This window comes from Peromyscus eremicus, chromosome 4 (genome assembly GCF_949786415.1).
Source record: "Peromyscus eremicus chromosome 4, PerEre_H2_v1, whole genome shotgun sequence".
Classification (NCBI taxonomy): Eukaryota; Metazoa; Chordata; class Mammalia; order Rodentia; family Cricetidae; genus Peromyscus; species Peromyscus eremicus.
The window spans coordinates 99,790,599-99,813,304 of record NC_081419.1 but is presented as its reverse complement, the minus strand read 5'-3'; the positions used below and the strand labels follow the sequence as shown (position 1 = coordinate 99,813,304).

General features: G+C 41.8%; 2 protein-coding genes across 3 annotated transcripts in view; one reads left to right on the top strand and one right to left on the bottom strand.

Annotated features, from left to right (window-relative positions):
• Fgf7 (fibroblast growth factor 7) overlaps positions 1–7,579 on the bottom strand; it is a 53,239-nt gene extending 45,660 nt beyond the window's left edge. The window contains exons 1-2 of the mRNA XM_059261320.1: positions 7,382–7,579; positions 6,248–6,804 (exon numbers count right to left, since the gene is read on the bottom strand). Coding sequence (XP_059117303.1) covers positions 6,248–6,533 — 286 coding nt within the window. The 5' untranslated portion in view covers positions 6,534–6,804; positions 7,382–7,579. The remainder of the gene's footprint in view (positions 1–6,247; positions 6,805–7,381) is intronic.
• Fam227b (family with sequence similarity 227 member B) overlaps positions 1–22,706 on the top strand; it is a 172,430-nt gene that overhangs the window by 106,547 nt on the left and 43,177 nt on the right. The gene's annotated exons all lie outside the window — the stretch shown is intronic.

The following is a 22,706-nucleotide window of genomic DNA, read 5'->3' as shown; positions in this document are numbered from 1 at the left end:
CAAATACAGAGTTAAAACTTGGCCAAGAATTACTTACATGTTCAGTGACTTCTCATTTCATTTTTAATTATGTGTGTGTGTGTGTGTGTGTGTGTGTGTGTGTATGTGTGTGTGTGTACTTATCCTACAAATGCCTACCAAGTCCGAAAGAAGGTTTTGGAGCTCCTGGAACTGGAGATATCTGACATGGTGCTGGGAACTGAATTCATGTCCTCTGCAAAAGGTGGTGCCTGCTCTTAGCTCCTGAGCATCTCTCCATCCCTGTTCAGTGACCTTTAACAGGGCTTTCCAAGCCATGTGCATGGAAGAGGGCTTTCATTTTCAACCTGTTTGGAGTGTGGGTAGATTAGTCATCACCTTGTCTTTTCTCCTGTGTTGTATGCCATATGTGACATTTAAATGTAGAGATACTATGTTTGCACAGTGATGCTACAGAAGCTACCATACTACCCAAACTATTAGAAAGTGCTGCCTTCATCTTGTGCCTAATCCCGGCCCTGCAGAAGTGACAAGCTTTGAAAAGTCCTTTCAACTAGACTGGAAACATCCTTGGAGGGACCTGTGGTTCTGTCCCCACTGGATTTTCTAAGTTAACCACAGCCTTTTTCAGTCTTTTGCCTGTTGAGTTTACTAGTGTGGCTCTGGGAGAGGGAAGCCTAATTTAGAAGTGTCTGGGTTCACAAAAGCAAGCAGACGTTGATGTCTGTAGCACCCTTGGCCTCCCGTTCCAGCACCTGTCACAATGCAGCTGTGCCATTCGATTAAGCAACCTTCTTCTGTCATGCTACAGGGCTGTCCTCACATTCATGTCTAGACTGGTTCAGCACATGTTGACGCCATTGAGATTAGTCCAAGTCCAGTGGGCCTAGAACTCCTTGATTCACAATTCAGAGGTACATTCCTCCAGTCCAGTGGTTGGCCAGTTTAACTCTGAAGCTCTGTAAATGCAAGGGCTCCAAGCTTCCCTGAGGTGGCTCAGGCTGCACCCCATCCCCGCCCCTCACCTCCCACCTTCGGCCCCACAAGCAGCAGTTTGCAACCCTAGCTGTGCTTTGGAGGCACTGGAAAACTGTAAGGAATACTGACTTCCTGTCTGCTCCCCTCCTGGGGAGATTCTGATTCAATTGAGCTACAGTTTCCCAAGTACGCTAATGTGATTGCCACAGTGCAGTAGTTCTCAGCCTTGGAAGCATCTCAGAATCATCTAGAGAGCTTTTAAAATTCCTGATGCCCAGATTGCATCCTAGATCAACTTAATGAGAGTCTTTGTGGATGGGATCTGGCATCAGTATTTTTTACAGGTCCCAGATGAATACAATATTCAGCCAAGATTGAGAAATACAAGAGAAAAAAAAGTCTAGAGAAAGCAGCTCCTTCCACATGTCTAAAATCCGCCGCCTTCTACTCCCTCAGGTCAGTCTGGCCTGTGGTTCTCCTAACCCTCAGGCTGGAGAGATCTTACACAGCTTAGCCATAGGAAAAAGACCATCAGATCTGGACTAATGCAGAAATAACAGTAACATAGAAATGGTCACTTTAGGGCTGGAGAGATGGCTCCTTGGTTAAGAGCATGTACTGCTCTTACAGGACCTGAGTTCAACTCCTAGCATCCATAGGGGGCAGCTCACAACCCTCCTCTAACACTGTTTCACAAAATCTTACACCTGTATCCTTCACTAGGCATCTGCAGTAATTAATATGCACATACCCACATACAGACACACACATATAACCAAAACTAAGAAAAACATGGATTAAAAACTTGTCATTTTAAGTGAAGAGATGTTAAGAGAATATATTTGTGATAATGAAGTTTCTAGCATTTAGTAAGTTTCAGATACTTCACATAACTAAATAGATTATAATCTGGGAAAAACAATTTAAAATCTGAGTTTTCAGAGTAGCTAACATTTCTAAATCTGCCCCTCAGCAGTTTATATATCCCTCATATTTTAAAGATTTGGAATTCCTTTAATAAGGAATCCCAGTTGCCAGTTCTAGAAGATTCCAACCTGTCAATCATTTCTAGGATTTTGTTTTGTGTGTGTGCTCCATAGAACTACATAAGCATGGTGTAGTCCTTATCCTTTTTTAAAAGGCAGGTGTTGCGTTTATAATTTTGTTTCTTATTTTGATAGTGTGGATTGTTCTTTTAGAGAAATTACTGAGAACTCACTGGGACACAAGCACATTTACACTCTCAGTGGTCTAAGATGTGTGTACTGGGGGGCACTATGGAGACTAGTGCAGACAGGAACCCACCCAAAGAATTGTTGACAGTTGAGTTGCTGAAGGTTCTGTGGCCAAAGTCAAATCCAACAATGCTGTGTTTATTTGTGTTCCGCCAATTGTGAGGCCACATCCCATCACAGCCTACCAATCCAAAAGCAAATGTTGCCAAGCCATTGGCCAACTTTCAGAACAAATAACCCTTTCTTACTATGTGACCAACAGTGCTCAAAAAGACAGATGAGCTTCCTCCTGGATCAGAGGCTTCTGGTCACCAAGGAGTTCTCCAGAGGAATAGATGGTATTAACTATTGTTGGGAAGACAATATTTTAGTTACTGAACACAGAGAGCAGGAAAGTGATCGTAAGGGGCTGGGTCCTCCGTCCCACATCTGCCTCTCGGAGCAGTTGTCGGGCACCCAGCTCACTGCTGCCATCTCTCACTCAGCACCTCAACTCCCAGCTAAACAGCAGTGTTATTTTTGTCAGGTGTGGAGTGATTGCCTCTGTCTGCTGAGGAGCTGTCTGCTCCAATAGTCATCTAAATCCAGCCTCCGGCCTTGTCTCCAAGGGGACAGTTCTGGCAACAGAAGTGCTTGAAGCATTGGCCATTCATTCCCTGTCCCTCCATGATGCTGCTTACTGATGTTCTCCTTCTGGGCTAACTTCTGCATCTGTTCTTTTATATTATATTCTTTATATATTCATCTATTATATTCTTTATCTATTATATTCCAGCTTCATCGTTTTGAAACCTACTGTGGAGCTCACTGAGAGGCCACCAGAGAGAACAGAGAGGAGAGCTGTCCCCTCTCTGGCTGCCCTAAGGACTTCAAACAGTGGTCTGTTCCTCTTGGCGCCTCCTCAATTCCCAAATCCATACAGTTCATCCTTGATGAGCTGTTTGGAGGGTTTGCATTTCTTTGTTTTCTTTTTGCTGTACCATTGACTTACTCTGATCTAAAGTGGATGTTTTCTGCAAGATAATCTCACATGGGGGAAGACTGAAGTAAAGGCTCCCAACACCACTGAACTGATGTTCCAGTTCCCCTGAAGATTTGCAGCACATGTACTAACACCAGCCCCGCCACTCCTCCCTGCTCTCGGCACACCTATCCCAGTCCAGCACCTTCAGGAAGCAGGGTGTGACACATCCAGATCTTTCACCTCTTCCCACAGTGCCAGTCCATATATCTATCAATGTTTTGTAAAGCATATTCCCAGGGGGTAAATATGTGGTTCAGTGGGTAGCAAGCATGCCTAGCATGTGTAGGACCCCAGGGTGCCATGCTTTGCTGGGCAAGCAAGCAGCCTGCCAAGTCTTACTCACATCCTCAGGTCATGTTTCCTTTCACTCAAACAAAAGCTATGAGGGTGGCTAGCGGAAAGAAAAGGGAAACCAATGCCATTGTAAAGGGCCTCCGAAGAAGTTCAAGGACCTGCCTAGAAATGGAAGGCATCAGAACAGGAGAAGTCATCTGGAGTTTCATTTTGAGCTTTATTCCTCTCTGAATTCTGCTGATTTGAGTCCAGCTTCTTCTAACTGTCATTCCGATGACAGCAGGAGGGACCCTTCTGTGTTGGATCAGTGAGTGACTCTGAGGACTGTGAAACCGTCCCCAGTGTTTGTGATTGTCCTGTTTGGTTGATGGAAACAAACCCAGCTGCCCACACTACTTGCACCTGTATTCCTCCATTCAGGAGTGTCAACCTCACAGGTGTCTGTTTGCTTGTGTTCATCCTTAGAACGAGCAAGGCTGTCTCAACCGACGGGCAAAGCTTATCAGAATTTTTTCTGAATAAATTACTCTCCTTTATTCCCCCATCTCTTGGGATTTCCTACACACAAAAGTGCCTTCACATCTGTCTGACTTTGCAGAAACCTTATCTTGTCCTTTTCAGTGGGATAGCAGGACAATGACAACCACTTTACAGTTCAGTGGAAAGATGCTGGTGAGGTGTTCTCTTCCTAGGAGATTTTACTATCTTGAGAAAGTATATAAATTTAGACTATTAAAAAGCTTGTAAGTGGAAGTTATTTGCATAAACTATGTCAAGTCTTTTTGAGTACAGAGTTACTGTGATGTGGGGTGAGACTTTTGTCTTTCTTATTGCTGTAGACTTAGTGTTAGAGGAAAGGGATTTGCCAAATAGGCTTTAGGGCTGTTCAGGGTTAACACTAAACCATGTTTCAAAAGATGAAGTCATTTTATCACATTGCAAATGTATTCGTGAATTCAAGGAATTTAACACAAACAAAATAAAATCTACATATATGTATGTGTTCCAATTGTAACTACTTTACTCTCAAGTAATTGTACATCCTCGTTTTCACTGAATTTTACCTCCCATTATGTTTTACCTTTTTCATGAGTTAATAAAAAGCATCCAAAGGAATTAGTCATTGAGCAGAAGAAGCTTACAATCCTGCTATGATAACTTTGTTATGAAATTTGAAATTAGCCCTAGCTGCAGGGCTTATTGTGGAGAGATAATAAGCACTTTTATCTCATTCTCTGGGTGACGATCGTGTAAAGGGTGGTTAGGTTTCTTTACACTGTATAGTACCTTCCCTCATTTAGAACAGAATAGACTATGAGAATGAGAAAGTGTTTTGAAAAATACATCCACGTTTACAGGTAGAAGGTTGGAAAAACTAAAGAATTGTCCCCAAAGACAGGGACTGAACTTGTACTGTAACTGCCCCTTCGATTCTGACCTTCTTTCTACCAGATTCTATCATTCATGATAAAGCTCACTGGCTTTCAAATAAACGAGAAAGCCAGATTCGATGGCTCACGCAGACGTGGCTATCAGCAAAACCTCCCCAGTGGTCCTTTGTTAGCTGAGTTCCAGAGAACTGGTCTTCCAGAGCTGGCGTGTTCCTCTACTCACAGTTTGCGTCGGTCACAACTTAAATGGAAGTCCGTCATTTTCATATTGGAAACAGATTCACCAAACTCTGACTTATTGGTCAATGAGTTTAGAGCCCAAAGGCTGTTTCAGGAACAGATAAGAAAAGCCTGGAGTGACCCTGTCACGGACACTCAGCTACACTATTGTCTCCATGTGTCCTTTTTCATTTATAATGCCACACATCTTATTAAACATACAGTGTCAACGCTGTCCCCGTATTAGTAATGCTGACAAACCTATTTTCATTTGTGAGTTTTAAATGCTTAACTTAAATGTTGAGTGTGTGTTCTGCTGAATTTAATACTACTGAAATTAGTTACTAGTTGGAATCATTCAATGAAAACTCAAGCCCTGACATTTTAAGGGGAAAGAGCAACTGGGTCTGGAGGGGAAAGTGGAGTGCTCTAGTTATAGGTCTCGGACATACTTCTCCCTAACTCACTTCTACTTCCTCACATTTGTGTTCCTCTTAAAGCAACATAGAACTTACATGTCAGAGACCCTTGAGAAGGAAGCTGTTAGAAAGATCTGTTGTCTGCTTGGTGGGGGGTCAAAGAATCTAACACAAACTCATTAGACTAGCTGAGGGCATTACAGACTCCCTTCTGTTTTAGAAACACACAGTTGATGGTGCTTGGAAAGCAGATTCTTAACCGGTTTGCACCATGACAAAGTTCTTTCAAAGGCAACACAACTAACAAAGACAGATACACTCTCTGCTCCTCAAACTAGTGGCTGGTAGTTTGGTGAAGTCCTACTGAGAAGTATATGCAAACTTCTACCGAGTTTGTTAGGAAAACAATCGCATGTCAGCGTGAGTACTGTCTGTGAAATGTCTTCTTACTAAAGAACATTTTGGATTCAGGCCACAGTGTAAGTAGTTCCCACTGGCTTGTGCTGTCAGTTCCAGCCATAAGGTGAGTACACCTGCCCTGTTCTCACAGATACCTTAGAGACTTAGTACAGAAATCTCAATGTAGAAAAATTAGGACTTAACATTACATTGTTTTCCCCTCCTAGGAAAGGAGAACATGCTATCAAAAAGTGAACCTTAAACCAAGTGTAAAGATCCAAGCAGGGCTGTAATAAAGTCGTCACTTACTGTAGCTGTTCTTCATCTCCTGGGTCCCTTTCACTTTGCCTCGTTTGTCAATCCTCAGATACCACTGTGTGCGGCAGAACAGTCTCCTCACCCTTATATCCCCTCCTTCCATGTAATCATAACTTCTTGTGTGTCGCTCGGGGCTAGAACAGTTCACATTCGTAGCCGTTTGCTCTGGACTCATGTCATTGCATGCTAGAGATAGAGTGCCCACTAGACAGACAAGCTGGAAGCATGACCTGCAGAGCAGAGTTGGCAGGATCCATGTCAGTATCCATTTGCGCATTATAGTGTAGTGCTCCGGGTGTTCATGAATAACATAATGAGACTTGAATCTTGAGTTGATTGCTACTCCTAGGTCATGGGCCTCCTCCTGTCTGTGAACTGTAGCTTGATTTAAGAAAAGGTAGTCACTCTTTCCAAACTGGTAAGCTTATCTTTTAGCTTCTGATACCAATAACGGGATTCCTCCTTCAGTGACACAGTTGATAGATGTATCCTTATAAAAACAGGTTGCAACAAGGTCAGTTGCTGTAGTGCCGTTTGCTACTTGACTTCTGTTCACAATGAGAGATTAAGAATGGGGAGGAGAGGAGAGAGGAAGAGAAAAAGTTGTTCATATAAATTTCAGTGGGTAAGTAGTATGACATACGGTGTAGTTAAGCGTTGAAGGCACACTTAAGACACTTTCCACAGAGGGTGTTAGCATCTTTACCACTCTGCATGAAGATTCAAAAGAGCTGTGCATTAATGGAGAGACATCACAATAAAACTGCACCATTCATTCCAATTGCTGTCTTGTTAAGAGCGCCCTGTACTTAGAGCTATTGACTTAACTTGAGTTTTACAGCCACTCTCGATAAAGTAGAAATGTTGTCCCTGGATTTCATTAGTATATGCTTTTACATTTGTGCTTAATAATTATCTTCCCCTAAACTGCCCATATTTTTCAAGTTAAGTGTCGGGATCGCTCTGGAGAGCTTCCAGCTTCCTTTACCATACATACTAGAGCACAATTTCTGTAGATATTTACACGGTCCAAAAGTCTTTTCCCCTCAGTACAGTAACCACAGAAAAAGAAAACCTTTCAGAAAAGATTGAGCATTGTTTTAAAGACGAATAACAGTAACTTACTTGTTCTGTTTAGAACAGCTGGGTACACAAGAGTTCCGTGTCTGCTGTCTGCCTCCTGCAACTTGAGCCTTTCTACTGTAGCTACAAACTATTTCTCAGCTGAGAAATCCTCCAGCAGAATCATAATTGTTTCCATAAATCAACAGGCAAAAGGATTTTCTCCGTGTGTGAGCGCGTGCGCTTGTGTGTGTGCATGGAGCCTTTTATTCAGAGATTTTCAATAAATACCTTTGCTGACCTCATTGGAAGCAATTAAAACTTAACCAGTGAGCTGTTTGTTGAATAAAACAGCAGGGATAGAAGGAGGCTTGTGTAATGTTGAGTGGTCATAAGGGGGAGCTATGAACACGGCTTATGTTTAAATCTACAAGTGGGCAACCACTCCGTGGAAACAGACCTCTGATTCTCAGGCAGTTACAAGGAGAAAAGGAAATAAATGTTAGACTTTTAAAACACAGCAGTTGTACAGACTTTGAAACATTTCCTAGAACATGTATAGCAGCTTTTTAATAGTTAGATGATCTTTGCAATACATTTTTTAATATTATTCTCTCATATATTACATCCAGACTGCAATTCCCTCTCCCTCCCCTCCCCCAATTCTCTCCGCCCATCTCCCTGTCCCTCAGATCCATGTCCCCTCCATCTCCCCTCAGAAAAAAGCAGGCCTCCCAGGGATGTCAACCAAACAAGGCATAACATACTACAATCAGACCAGGTACATACCATCACATCAAGGCTGGACGAGGCGACCCAAGAGGAGGAAAAGAGTTCCATAAATAGACAAAGGAGTCAGAGACAGCCCCCACTCCCACTGTTAGGAATCCCCTAAGAACACCAAGCTACTTATCCATAACATATATGCAGAAGACCCATACAGGCATACAGGGGCCCACACAGGCTCCCTGATCTTACATGGTTTTTGTTACCATTGTTTGATTTTGGGGAGTTTTTGGGCAGGCGAGGTGCAAGGGGGATAGTCCTTCATACTCAGTGTGCTAGAGCAACCCACCACTCAGGGTCTGAAAGCAGATATTCCTAGGCAAGCAAGGACATATCTTTTCACAGGTACTGCACCACTGTATGTTCGTCTTTAGGCTGAGAAGACCCGGTTTCTTACTGGATTGGGATTCTAACAAACAGTGTGTGTGGCCCTGGACCAGTCACTTGGCCTCCCTGTGGCTCAGCTGCTGCTTCAGTTGTCAAATCAATGACTGTGTCTAATCAGACTGGTGCTGCTCTGTCATTTTAACATCCTGTGTCTTGTGATTTATTAATACTGATAGCTCATAGAAGCAAAGAGACACATGATTAGTAAAACTATTATTCTTTTAGAAAAAAGGTTTCGCCTTGGTGTTTGACTTGTGCTCCTTGAGAGCAATATCATAACAAATAACTGATAAATCCAGGAATAGAATTATAAGGTCATTAACTAATGGATATAAGAGAGCCCTTTTGCTCTCCAAAATGAGTTCTTGCCTATCCTGTACTGAGCAAGACTGTATTTTATATTTAGTATGAAGCCATTGTACCATCAGTCTAAATGAGTATTTAAGAATACATGTATTAAAATTCTCTTTTCCACTTATCCCCCACCCCCACCCCTCTCCCTCTCTCTCTCTCTCTCTCTCTCTCTCTCTCACACACACACACACACACACACACACACACACACACACACACACAAGCACAACTTTGCACTTAACAGACACTACCACCAGGTGGTGCAGGTAGGCCAAACAGAAACCGAGAACTAAGTTGAAACAATAGAATGAGTTTGTGCTCCCATTTTTGACTGTGCTTGTAGGGGAGAGCGTCAACAGCACAGCCTGTTTCAAACATACCTAGCTGTCTTTGGTTCATGAAATATTGAAGCACCAGGTTTTCAAAGCAGAGGAGGACGCACTGTCCTACAGCCGCATCCATTGAAAGCTAGAGGGCTCAGAACATCCCATCATGTCTTGCTCATGGAGGAAGAGGGAAGGAAAGAAGATATGATGCTGTTCTTGTCTTTTTAGCAATACCCCACAAAAGAAAATCTGGGAGGACTAACAGTCCTAAGAGTTGCCATTCCCTCCATAGAAATGAAAGCTTTGCGATCAGTTCTCAGTACATACTGCAGAATGCTCAACCTCTCCTTAAAATGTGCTGCACAGGAGTACCTGCAATCTTGTTGAAAACAAGTTATAAAATTATTATCCAAGTAGCCACTGAGCAAGTTGATATCAGGCAGGGAATTATATGGGTGGTTTAAATTCCTTTTGAAGTTATTGATTCATTTCCTTATTGGAGAATAATCCATTCAAGATGGGCTCTCGATGGGGTGGGGAATTTCTCTCTTGTCCTTGCTAGTCTTCCTTGTTGGAAATGGTTCTCAATGAGCTGCTAGTCCAGTTATCTCTAGCAAGGCCACTCTCATTGTGTCTCTGAATTACACAGTGGCCATCATCTTCTGCTCTTACTGTGATACACACATGCAGCCATGGAGAAGCACAGAGCGCTCTGAAGACTCTGTTCTTCACTATTTCCAGATAGAGGTAGCTTCATCCTTAGTTGAAAATGTCTCCATCTTATGCATTTAAATCTCCGAGAAAAATATCTGTGTCCATTTTTCAAATATTTACTTTTAAGATGTCGTTAGAGGTGAATGTTAGCACCTGAAAAGCTTCAAACAGAAGTGGTATCTTATACTTACCCCATGTGCTTTGGGAATAAAATACAATTAGAAATATAGAGAAATTCTTCCACGCAGCCAATCACTGTATCAACCATCTACCTCTTCCTAGCAATCTTCATTATAGTCTTCATTCTGTGGACAGATAAATGATAGAAACTTTGACTTGTGGAATTTTATGTTTTAATTTCCAATTTCTTCATGCTTATACACATATATACAGGTGGTCTTTACTTTATATCCCACCCTTTTACATACAAAGAAGTATTATGACACACATACATTGTTTTGCATGTTGCTTGTATTTGCACTTAGTAAAAAATACAAATTTCTCAAATCAGAGTTTAGAAAGCTCACTCGTTTTCTACAGCTGCATGCCAGTCCATTGGATGCGTATATCTCAATGTATCCAACCAACCTCTGTAAACATTTTTACCCATATATTTTACTGTAGAAATATTATAGTGAATGCAGTTATAAATATGCTATTTTATGGCATACAAATATAGCTGTAGGGTCAGTTTCCAAAAGCTGTCTAGACATCTGTCTTCCAGTCCTAGGTAGGATAGGGACTCTTGAAACTGGGACTAGGTCGATTTATTCTTATAAATATGACTAAATATGTTGTGCTGTACATCTGACACTGGTTCCAAACACCATCCCCTCCACGTTCCTATGGCTAACCCCACACTAGGAATTTGCCTTCATCATTTCCTGTGTGGTTTCAATACATAAATTCAGCCTTGACTCTGGATCATACTGTGCAACCAGTCTTACTTATCAACTTGATTCATCTATTGAACAAATATTTATCCAATAGCTCTGTGCTGCCAGATGCTGGGTTAGCCCTCTGAAGACACAATGGTGAGTATTTTGGAAGTGATCTCTGCCCTTCCAAAGTGTGCATTCCAGGGAGAGGACAGCATAAACAAGGGGATCTGGGGATGGTACCGGGTAGGGAAGCCAAGATCTTACATTCCAAGACCCAAAAGAAGGACCATGCTAACGTTCAGAAGCGAGAGCCCAAGCAGAAGGAGAAGCGTGAAGCTGCACAGGCAGACAGGATTTGACGTTAGAAACTGTGTACGCTGCAGGAGGAACTTGGGCTCATTTAAAAAAGACGAGAACACAGGAAGACAGACCTGTCTTTCCAAACATGATGGGCCTGGTCAAAGACAGTAATTTAAACTTAGAAGAAAAGCCATGATGGAGCAATCCTGAGGTCCTTGATCGTGTAAACAGCTTGCTTGCCCTTGGCATGATGCCGTAACATTTAAACACTAACTGCACATAAGATGCAAAGTGTGAGTCATACATTCAGCATTGCGGTGTGCCTGTGACTCAACTTATAAATATCTCAGTTTACAAACGCCATTTGAGTCTCTGTATTCCTGAGTCTATAACAACATTGCTCCATTTAATTCTGTATTTATAAAGCTCCCTGAAATGCTAATCTAAATTTAAAATTCTTCAAATTATGTTATGAATTTACTAAATTGTAATCTGACTTTAATCCTAAAGCAAGATCTACTTGGGACTAGTGGGCTATTGTTTGGACAGTTGCAATTTCAGTATCATTAAGGCACATGGATGCCTTGTTCTTGGTGGCCTTGATTCTCCAGTCCTTAAGCTAAACTTGAGAAATGTCCTCCTTGACTCCAGCTGTCCAATGCTGCCTGACTTTGACAAAGCAGTGTGCTAACAGAGGGTGTTTGCAATGGGGCTTATTACATTATTGTATAAATTATCATTCTTAGGTTCCATATTAGTCATCTACATAGCAATGCAACAAAATTTGGGGTAAAGCTAGTAAAAACTTTTTTTTTACATGTTTTGTAGATGTCAATGTGTCAGAAAAATGGTTTAATTTTTATTTCATTAGTTTTAGAACTATGACTGGTCAGTACTGGGTGAACTTTTAAAAGTGGGGTACAGGTAATTTTCCAAAGAAAGACAGGCAGAATGCTGTAGGGAAACCTGTCTTCTGTTGAGGTACCCTGGGACCAGGACACCACAGCATACTGATCCTTTTGAATAGAGGACACTGTTCAAAGAACTGCAGACAGAGACTCTTTCTGGGAAATTAATCCTTCAAAGGAAACTCTCTGGTGAGGAGTTCCCTCCAGAGAACTGTTACCAGTCAGAGAAGAGGGGCTGATACCACAGCCGCACCCTTTCTGACCTTCGCTTGGAGACAGAGTTTCCTTTCCTAAAGAGTTTTCAGTCTGTGTACAAGACACCTACGCTTACCACATGCTTCCCCATCGAATTATCCATAAACCCCGGGAAAGCCTCAGGCCTCCATTCCTGCCTGTACTTCAGGATGCCACACAAGCTTCCTGTCTGTACTTCAGGATGCCACACAAGCTTCCTGTCTGTACTTCAGGATGCCACACAAGCTTCCTGTCTGTACTTCAGGATGCCACACAAGCTTCCTATCTGTACTTCGGAATGCCACACAAGCTTCAATCAGCTGTGTTCTTTTTGGGAATCCTATCATGTGTGACTCCTGAGCATGCACATGTAATTCAAATGTTTGGTTTCTTCTGCTAATCTTTCTTATGTTTATATAGTTCATGCCTCAGCTAAGGGACCTTGAAGGGTAGAAAGAAGCTGGTTTTGACTTCTCCATAATATTCAGCCACTGAAGGATAGGTACCTGAAAACCATGTATCAGTGTAAAACTTATGATTACAATGTCTGATGGATAAGAGAAGGGCAAGTTGTACTCACCTATGAGCCTCCCGTCCAGCTGGATACCCATGCTACATGAGAGATACCCATGCTATCTTGAAAGATTATTCAGTTTTTCCTCAGTGGTATTCAATTCAAATGGACTGAATTTTTCTTATTCCTCTATTTGATTCCAAAATTATCAGTTCTTCCACTGCAACTTCTTCTACACCTGTTTCTTCTTGTCAATCCTTACTTTCATGTGAATTCTTTGTTACTACTTATCTTAACAGTTCAGGATCCATCCCAGGGAATGGTGCTAACCACAGTGGGTGAGACTTTCTACCCAGTTCACCCATCAAGACAATCCCCACAGGCATGCCCAGGAGACCTGTCTCTCGAGTGGTTCCAGATCTCATAAAATTGACAATTGAGATTAACCATTGCTGTGGATACCGTTCTGTATAAATAAAACACTGATTGGCCAGTGGCCAGGCAGGAAGTATAGGCGGGGCAAGGAAAGAGGAGAATTCTGGGAAGCAGAAGGCTGAGGGAGACACTGCCAGCCACCGCCATGACAAGCAAGATGTAAGGTACCGGTAAGCCACGAGCCACGTGGCAACTTATAGATTAATACATATGGGTTAATTCAAGATAGAAGAAGTAGATAACAAGAAGCCTGCCACGGCCATACAGTTTATAAGTAATATAAGCATCTGAGTGATTATTTTATACATGGGTTATTGGACTGCGAGGCTTGGTGGGACCTGGAGAGAAGCTCTCCAGCTACAAAACCATCACAACCATCCCCATCACCAAGTCTACTGTCATCTAAGTGTAGCCTGGTCCCATTAACCACAGCTAGGTCATCTTCTGTATGCAGGCCCTGGGGGAACACTTTTGAGGATCAGAGAACCCCCTTCATCTTAGGCTTTCTGCCTTTCAATGAACTTGGGTCTTCACATGATGGAACCTCTGATAGGTAAAGATTTAATCTCAGGAAATCTTCCCTATTGTCCAAGGGTAGTACAGGAGTTTTCTCTTCTGTAGCACTGATTTTTTCATCACTTACAGATCTTTTCTTAGACCAGCCTGAATGATTTCCTGTTTTGAAATTTTCTCCCCTGAAAATTTAATCCATTATCTTTAAACTCAATTTCACTCAAGTTCTCAGGACACGGTCAGATTGAAGTCACATTGCTGACCAAAATAGCCCATGGGTGGCCCCTAGCCCAGTCCCTGATAGAATCCTTTTTCCCCTCTGAAATCTCAGGTCTCTACTGGCTGCATTTCTTTCAGCATTCTTGTCTCCCAAGCTCCTACCAGAATAGCCTACCAGTCTCTGCTTCCAACATGCTATGGTTTCTCTAGCACAAAGTACCAAACTTTTCCACGTCGTAGCCACAACCGTCCCAAAGGTCAGGTTTATCCACATGGTCATGATTATCAAAGCAATAGCCCTCCTCCTGGTAACCAATTTCTGTTTGGTAACTTGTTCTGTTGTTGATATGGAATGCCTAACAAAAAAAGCCTAAGGAAAAATGAGCTTATTTTGGTCAACAGTTCCCTGGTAAAGTCCGTCATGGTGGGGACTTCCTAGCAGTGAAGTATAGACAAATTTCAAAATGGTCTTATTAAATAAAAAACACGGAGCCAGATATAGGGGTTAAAGCCTGAGCGAGATCAAAGGAATAGGAACAGCCACAAGCTGACCTCACCTCTGCTTCCAAATGCGAGATACGTCCTGTCTACCCACACCTATATGCCTTACTGTTCTGCCATGTGATTTGCTCCCTCTGTCCAGCTACATCACTTCTTCTTCCCTCCCAGCTCTGTCACTTCCTCTTTGTCTGTACAGACCTCCAGATCTCTATGGTTAACTAATGTTGGAATTTAAGGCATGTGCCACCACACTTGGCTGTTTCCAGTGTGGCCTTGAACTCACAGAGATCCAGACAGATCCCTCCTTGCCAAGTGATAGGATTAAAGACACGTGCTACTGTTGCCTGATTTCTTTGTTTACTTATACTGGCTTGCTTTTTCCTCTGATCTCTAGGCAAGCTTTATTTATTAAAGCACAAATAAAATATCACCACATTTCAGCACAAATAAAATATCACCACAGTGAGAGGTTGTGGCAGATGATCTTATCACGTCTGCACTCAGGACGCAGGAAATGCTGAGTGTGGTATCCGTATCTCTTTGTCCCTTTTATGTAGCCCAGAATCACCCAAAGTGAAAGGGTCTTCTCACCTCAATTAGCCTAATCAAGATCACACCCTACAAGTATGTCCAGAGGCTTGTCTCTTGGGTGATTCTAGATCTCCTCAAGTTAACAGTTGAGATCAACACCACACCCATGGTTATCAGAAAAAAAGATAAATAGGCTACTATTATAGCGAATGATAGAAAGGAGAGAAGCTACTGGAATCAGGTCACAGAAAGTCTTTCTAAAGAGATGATGTGTAAGCCAAGAGCTGAGCAGTAAGAAGAAACCAGAAGGCAGAAAAGTTCCAAAGAAAACCAAAGTTGTGAGGCGATAATGAGCATACTGCTTCCTGGAAACGAAAATATAATGGTCCTAGTGAATAAGGAGGAAATTCTGTGGGGAAACCAATGTGACTTTGAGGTTTGCCCCTTCTTATTATAGCTTCTACTCCTGTATGAATGTGAGACACCTCGTGAGACGTGCCTTTTGGTCATCTAGGAAATAATTAAAATGTAAGTAAGGAGACCACTGGGAGACTATGGTTAAAATCCAAGTCAGAGATCGTGCTTTGGACTAGGATTACAGCAGCAAGGCTGGAAACAAATGTGCAGACACATGTTAAAAGCAAAACTTGGTGGTAGGTAATGAGTAAGAACAGATTGGAGTTCAATTGAAGAGGCTTGCCATGTGAAAATGGATAAACAGCAGTGTCCTTGGCTGAACTGAGAAAGATGGGTGTGAGGAATGCTATAGCCCAAATGCAGGTCAGTGTAGATGCCCCCATCTACACTAACTGTGACCATCTGACTTCCTTGAAATGAACTAGTTACACAAGAGGGTGGACGTGAAAACAGAAATGCATTTTAAGAGTATCTGGCAATACCAAGTACAAGTGGAAAGTTTTGCTTACGCTGTATTATGTATTTCATTCAAAACTTTGAGAATGAGGGCTTGGAGATGACTCTGTGGGTGAAGGACTCCCTGCACAAGTGTGAACACATGATCTCAGATCTCCATCACTCATGTAAAAGCCACATGAGGCAGAAAGAGACAGTAACCACAACATTGGTGTGGATACAGGAGGATCACTGGAGCTTGCTGCCTGCTAGTCTAGCAAAAGTGGCCAACCCTGGGCTCAAGAAGAGATACCCTACTTCAAAAATAAGATGGACAGTGATAGAGGATGATGCTTGAAATCAACCTCTTATCTCTACACACACATACAACAGGCATGCATACCTACTCACATAGCACACATTCACACATACAACACACACACACACACACACACACACACACACACACACACACACACACTACATTAAGACCAGTCTCCCCTTGTTTTTATAATTAAGAATGTCTCTGATAACCAGTGTATGATATGTCCCAGTATTAAAGCAAATGAAATGTATGAACAGTCAAGATTATGTTATATGACTTTAATATAAGAGACTAAAATGGTTTAGTCCTTTGATTTGAAGCCATAAGTGAGTCTCGTGGTTGTCATCAAATGTTGGGTGAGTATTCAGTTCAATCCCTGTGATACTGAGAGTTAAATTCCTTGAGAAAAACAATGTTGGAATTTTTAAGAAATACTTAATATCCTCTGGTCATAAGTAAAAGTCAAAATAAAAGTGCTTTTGTTTTTACAGTTCCTTCCAAATAAGAAAATATATTTTTTGAGAAACATAATAGTAAAATAATACATATAAGCATGCAAAACAAAATAGGTCACACAATGAAATGAAAAGAACATGATAAAAACTAAAGAAACTTCTCTGTCTAATGCCAAAACATGGCTCATTTGAAAAAAATAATAATCATTTTATGTGAACTAGAACAAGGCCAGTCTGGCTGAGGTGGGTAGAAAGTGGGCACTGCATGTGGCCACCTTAGATTTCCAAGTGAGTTCAATAAAGGAAAAAGAATATTTCTTTTTATAGAATATTTTAAAATTCTATAAAAAGGCATAAGAGGCACACAGAGCACCAAATAGGACCAGAAAAGAAACTCCCCATGGTGCATAATAATCGAAATACTAAATATACAGAACAAAAAGTTATAGAATATTTTCAAAGAAATGATAGAAATGGGCCTAGAGAGATGCTCAGGAGTTAAGAGCACATACTATTCATGCAGAGGACCCAAGTTTAATTCTCATCACCCACATCAAGAAGCTCACAACCACCTGTAACTCCGGCTTCAGGGAATCCTCTGTGGACATATGCACTCACATGTGCATATACCACTCACTCCTCTCCCCAAAACACACATACACTTAAAACATATAGACACACACACACACACACACACACACACACACACACACACACACGCATGTAATTAAAAGTAAAATAAATATTTTAAAATTATTATTATTATTATTATTATTATTATTATTATTATTATTCGTGTTTTGCCTGCGTGTATGTCTTTGCACCATGTATTTGCCTAGTGCCTGTCAAGGCCAGAAGGTGTTGCATCTCCTAGAACTGGAGTTACAGATGGTTGTGAGCTGCCATGTGGGTTCTGAGGGTCTAAATTAGGTTCTCTGGAAAAACAGCCAGTGCTCTTACCTACTGAACCATCTCTTCAACCCCCAAGAATAAAATAAATTCTTTTTTTAAAGAAATGTTGTTCACTAATGCCAAGCACTATTCATATAGTAAATAATAGTAAATGAAGCTTAGCTAAATATGTAAAAGAATATGGAAAATATGATACATTTAATTTATAATATAAATGCAAAATTATTAATATAGATGCTTGACAATTGCTTTCCCTCTTAGATAGTTCTGAACTTCCCGTGGCAATGGGTACATCATATTATTCTGTGCAACCTTGGAAACATCAACAAAGCAGAAGACTAATTTCAACCCAAACTCAATTTGAATGCTAACAAATTCCAAATTCAGAGGATCTTTTTTCTTATTATTTAAAAAATAATGCTTTCAATTGTGTTTTTATTTTCATTCAATTCTTAAAAGTTTCTAATTTAGTTATTGATTTCTGTCCTGACCCAGTTCTCATTCAGTGGTGAGTTATCAGCTTCCATGAGTCAGGATACTTTCGACTGTTCCTATTGTTCCATGGTGGTCAGACTGCAGAAGTTAATTCGGTTTTCTCCTATCTGTTGAAATTTGCCCACAGCTCCAGAGAGGCTAGCTAACAGGGAAAGACCCTAGGAGGGACATATGAATGGCTCAGCAAAGGAGAAGTGGATGAGATCTACATGAGCAGACTGGGAAGGTGGGGGCGGAGGGTGAGGAGTGGGGGATGAGAACATAGGGAAATGGGAGGGTCGAGCTGGAACAGGGATGGAGTGGGAGGGCAGGGAAGGAGATACCATGATAGATGAGGACATCATGGGAATAGGAAGAAGCAGAGTGCCAGGGAGGCTCTCAGGAATCCACAAGGATGAACCCACCTGGGAGTGCTGGCAGTGGTCTAGAGGGTGACTGGACTGGTCTACTCTGGTGTAGACCGGTCTAGTGAATACCCTAACCGCCATCACAGAGCCTTTGTCCAGTGACTGATGGAGGCAGATGCAGAGATCCACGGCCAAGCGCCAGGCTGAGCTCTGGGAATCCAATCAATGAGAGAGAGGAGGGATTCTGCAGGCGGGGGACGTCGAGATCATGATGGGAGGATGTGCAGAGATGACCGGCCACACTGATGGAAGCCCATGAACTGTGGACTGGTGGCTGTGGAGCTCCCATGGGACTGGACTAGGTCCTCTGGATATGGAAGACGATTGTTTGGCTCGAACTATTTGGAGGGCACCCAGACGGGGATCAGAATCTGTCCCTGGTGCATGGGCAGGCTTTTAGGAGCCCACTGCTGGTGGTGTGACACCTTGTACAGCCTTGGTGCAGTGGGAAGGGGCTTGGACCTGCCTAGCTCAGTGTGCCGGGCTCTGCTGACTCCCCATGGGAGATCTTAATTTGGGGGATGTGGGGATGTGGGGTAGCTTGAGAGAGAGGGCTGGGGAGTGGGAGGAGGGAGGAGAGGAGATGGGATCTGTGGGTGGTATGTGGAGTGAGTAGAAAATTTCTTAATAAAGAAAAATGAAAAAAAAGAAATTTGCCTTGTTTCCTATTGTGTGGCCAATTTTGGAGAAAGTGCCATGAGATTCTGAGAAGAAAGTACATTATTTATTGTTGGAGTGGAATATTCTATAGATATCTATTAAGTCCATTTAATTTATGATGTTATTTAACTCCAACATTTCTCTGTTTAATTTTTGTCTGGATGACCTGTCTGTTGGCTAAAGTGGGGTACTGAAGTCACCCACTATCACTGTGTTAGGGTCAATATGTGATTTTAGTCAGGGTCAATTTGTCATTTCTTTTATAGATTTGTGTACCTTTGTGATGATACATAAGTATTTGGAATTGTGATATCCTCTTGGTGAATTTTTCCTTTAATGTAGTGGTTCTCAACCTATGGGTCATGCTCCTTTAGTGGTTGAACAATCCTTTCACAGGGGCTGCATGTCATATATCTTGCATGTCAGATATTTACATTATGATTCATAACAGTAGTAAAAATTAGTTATGACGTAGCAATGAAAATAATTTTATGGTTGGCGGTCACTACAACATGAGGAACTGTATTAAAGGGTCACAGAATTAGGAAGATTGAGAACCACTGTTTTAATGAATATGTGGTGTCCTTCTTTATCTATTCTGGTTAATTTTGGCTTGAAGTCTAGTTTGTCAAATATTAAAATAGCTATATGCCTGCTTGCTTCTTGGGTTTGCTTAATTGGAATACATTTCTAGCCTTTTACCCTAAGGTGACGTCTGTTTTTAATGGTAAGGGGTGTTTCTTGGATGCAACAGAAAGATGGGTCCTGTTTTCTAATCCAGTCTGTCACTCTGTACTATTTTATTGTGGAATTGAGACCACTAATATTGAGAGTCATTAGTGAGTAATGTTTGTTGGTTCCTATTACTTTGTTGTGGTGGTGTAGGTCTCCTCCTTTTTGACTGGCTCTTCTGGGATTGTTTCTTGTGTCCCCTTGGTGTAGTTAACCTCTTCAGACTGAAGTTTTCCTTCTAGTACCTTCTGTAGAGCTGGATTGATGGGCAGAAGTTTCTTTAATTTGTTTTTACAATGAAGTGTTTTTCTTTCTCTGTCAATTGCAGTTACTAGTTCTGCCAGGTATAGCAGTCTGAGCTGGCACTTGTGGTCTCTTAGAGCTTGTAGAATGCCTATCCAGACCCTCCTGGCTTTCAGCGTCTCCACTGAAAATGATCATGTTGTTATAATGGGCCTACATTTAAATACGTCTTGGTTCCCCTGCCCCCGGCAGCTTTTAATATCCTTTTTGTTCCGTATATTTAGTGTTTCAATTATTATGCACCATGCGGAGTTTCTTTTCTGGTCCTGTTTGGTGCTCTGTGTGCCTCTTATGCCTTTATAGGCACCTTCTTCTTTAGATTGGAGTAATTTTCTTCTATGATTTTGTTTAAAATATTTTCTGTGCCTTTCATCTGGGTTTCAGCTCCGTCCACTATCTCTATTTTTTTCGTAGGTTTAGTCTTTTCATGGTCTCCTATATTTCCTACTTGTTTTGTGTCTGGATATTTTTAGGTTTACCATTTTCTTCTACCTTGTCTTCAAGACCTGAAATTCTTTCTTCTGTGTCTTTTGATCTGTTTATGAGGCTTCTCTCCAAGGATTTTGTTGAGTTTTTTGTTTACAGATTTATTCCAGTTTGGGTTTTCTTTAGTGATTCTATTTCTTTGTTAAATTCTATTTTTGTGTCTTGAATTGTTTTCATTATTTTATTCAACTGTTTGTGTTTTCCTGGCCTTCATTAAGGCATTATTCAGATGCTCATTAAGGTCCTTGTGCATATTCACAACTGCTATTTTGAAGTCCTTGTCTTGTGCTTCAGCTGAGTTGCTTTTCTGAGGGCCTATTACAATAGGTTTGCTGGCTTCTGGAGAAGGCATAATGTCTTGGCTGTTCATGTTCGTGTTTTTGCTGTGGGATCTAGGCATCTGGAGTTACCATGTTTGAAGAGATTCTTGGTGTAGATATTTGGTCTTGTCTTTGTTGGGTAGGTGCTCCATTCTTTGGTTGTCGTTGCCTACTCTGGATCCTAGTCAAGTGCAGTGGTTGTGGGGTCTCTGAATACCAGCCTAGTGTGGCCACTGTGGGTCCCTGGTAGAGAGTGATTCTCTGGTTCAGCAGGAGTCACAAAGGAGTAGAGATGGGTTAGAAGGAAAGGCTGAAATGGACCCAAACCAAGAGACTAGTACATGAAACCACTATATTTTAAATGACCCTAAGAATTATACATTTTTGAGTAATATCCATCATGTCATTTTTGCCTTGGATCAGTAAAATTAAAATCAATAATTCTAGTTTTTAGTGTAGCTAAAGAGTTTGGTTAAAGACTAGTTAAAATAATAATCATTGATGCCATATTCTTCCCTTGTTTTCCTTGTCTTCCTCATTCCTTCCATTCCATTTTATCCCAGTCAGCATGCTATGTATCATGGTGTGTTGATACAGTTTATTTCCAAAGTAAGCATCAAATATAAAAAACAAGAAGCTGATTCAAAATTATCAAAATATCACTGTTCTTATTTACAATATATAAAATGTCTGGCACATTTTACTATTATTTGCAACATTTCATATTTGTACTTAACTAGGATTTTATTGAGTCCTCATGCTCTTAGACTTAGCTTGTATCTTCTGAACTGAGAGCCCATCTCTTTTCTCTGTTTTTTACTCCCTTGATTTCCTAGGTATAATTTAAGTTCTGACACTTGTTCCACATCCTCTCCAACATAAGCTGTCTTCAGTGTTTTTGATCTTAGCCATTCTGACAGGTGTAAGATGGTATCTCAGAGTTGTTTTGATTTTCATTTCCCTGATGACTAAGGATGTTGAGCAATTCCTTAAATGCCTTTCAGCCATTTGAAATTCTTCTGCTGAGAAATCTCTGTTAAGCTCTGTAGCCCATTTTTTAATTGGATTGTTCAGTATTTTGATGTCTAGCTTTTGAGTTCTTTATGTATTTTGGAGATCAGCCCTCTGTCAGATGTGGGGTTGGTGAAGATCTTTTCCCATTCTGTAGGCTGTTGTTTTGCTGGCAGTGGTCCAGAGGATGCCTGGACCTGTCTACTCTAGTGACCAGCCTAGCAAATAACCTAGCTGTCATCATAGAGCCTTTGTCCAGTGACTGATGGAGGCAGATACAGAGAGAGATCCACGGCCAGGCACCAGGCTGAGCTCTGGGAATCCAACTGATGAGAAAGAGGAGAGATACTGCAGGCGAGGGATGTCGAGATCATGATGGGAGGACGTGCAGAAATGACCGGCCACACTAGTGGAAGCCCATGAACTGTGGACTGGTGGCTGTGGAGCCCCCATGGGACTGGACTAGGCCCTCTGAATACAGAAGATGGTTGTTTGGCTTGAACTGTTTGGAGGGCACCCAGGCAGGGGGATCGGGATCTGTCCCTGGTCTATGGGCAGGCTCTGGAACCCGGTTCCTGTGGTGTGACACCTTGCACAGCCTTGGTGCAGTGGGAAGGGGCTTGGACCTGCCAAGGCTCAGTGTGCTGGGCTCTGCTGACTCCCCATGGGAGACCTCGATTTGGGGGATATGGGGATGTGGGGTGGCTTGGGAAAGAGGGCTGGGGGTGGGAGGAGGGAGGAGGGGGGGGGTCTGTGGATTGTAGATGAACGGTCTTGTTAAATAAGAAACACAGAGCCAATGCAGAGATGAAAGCCCAAGAGGTCAG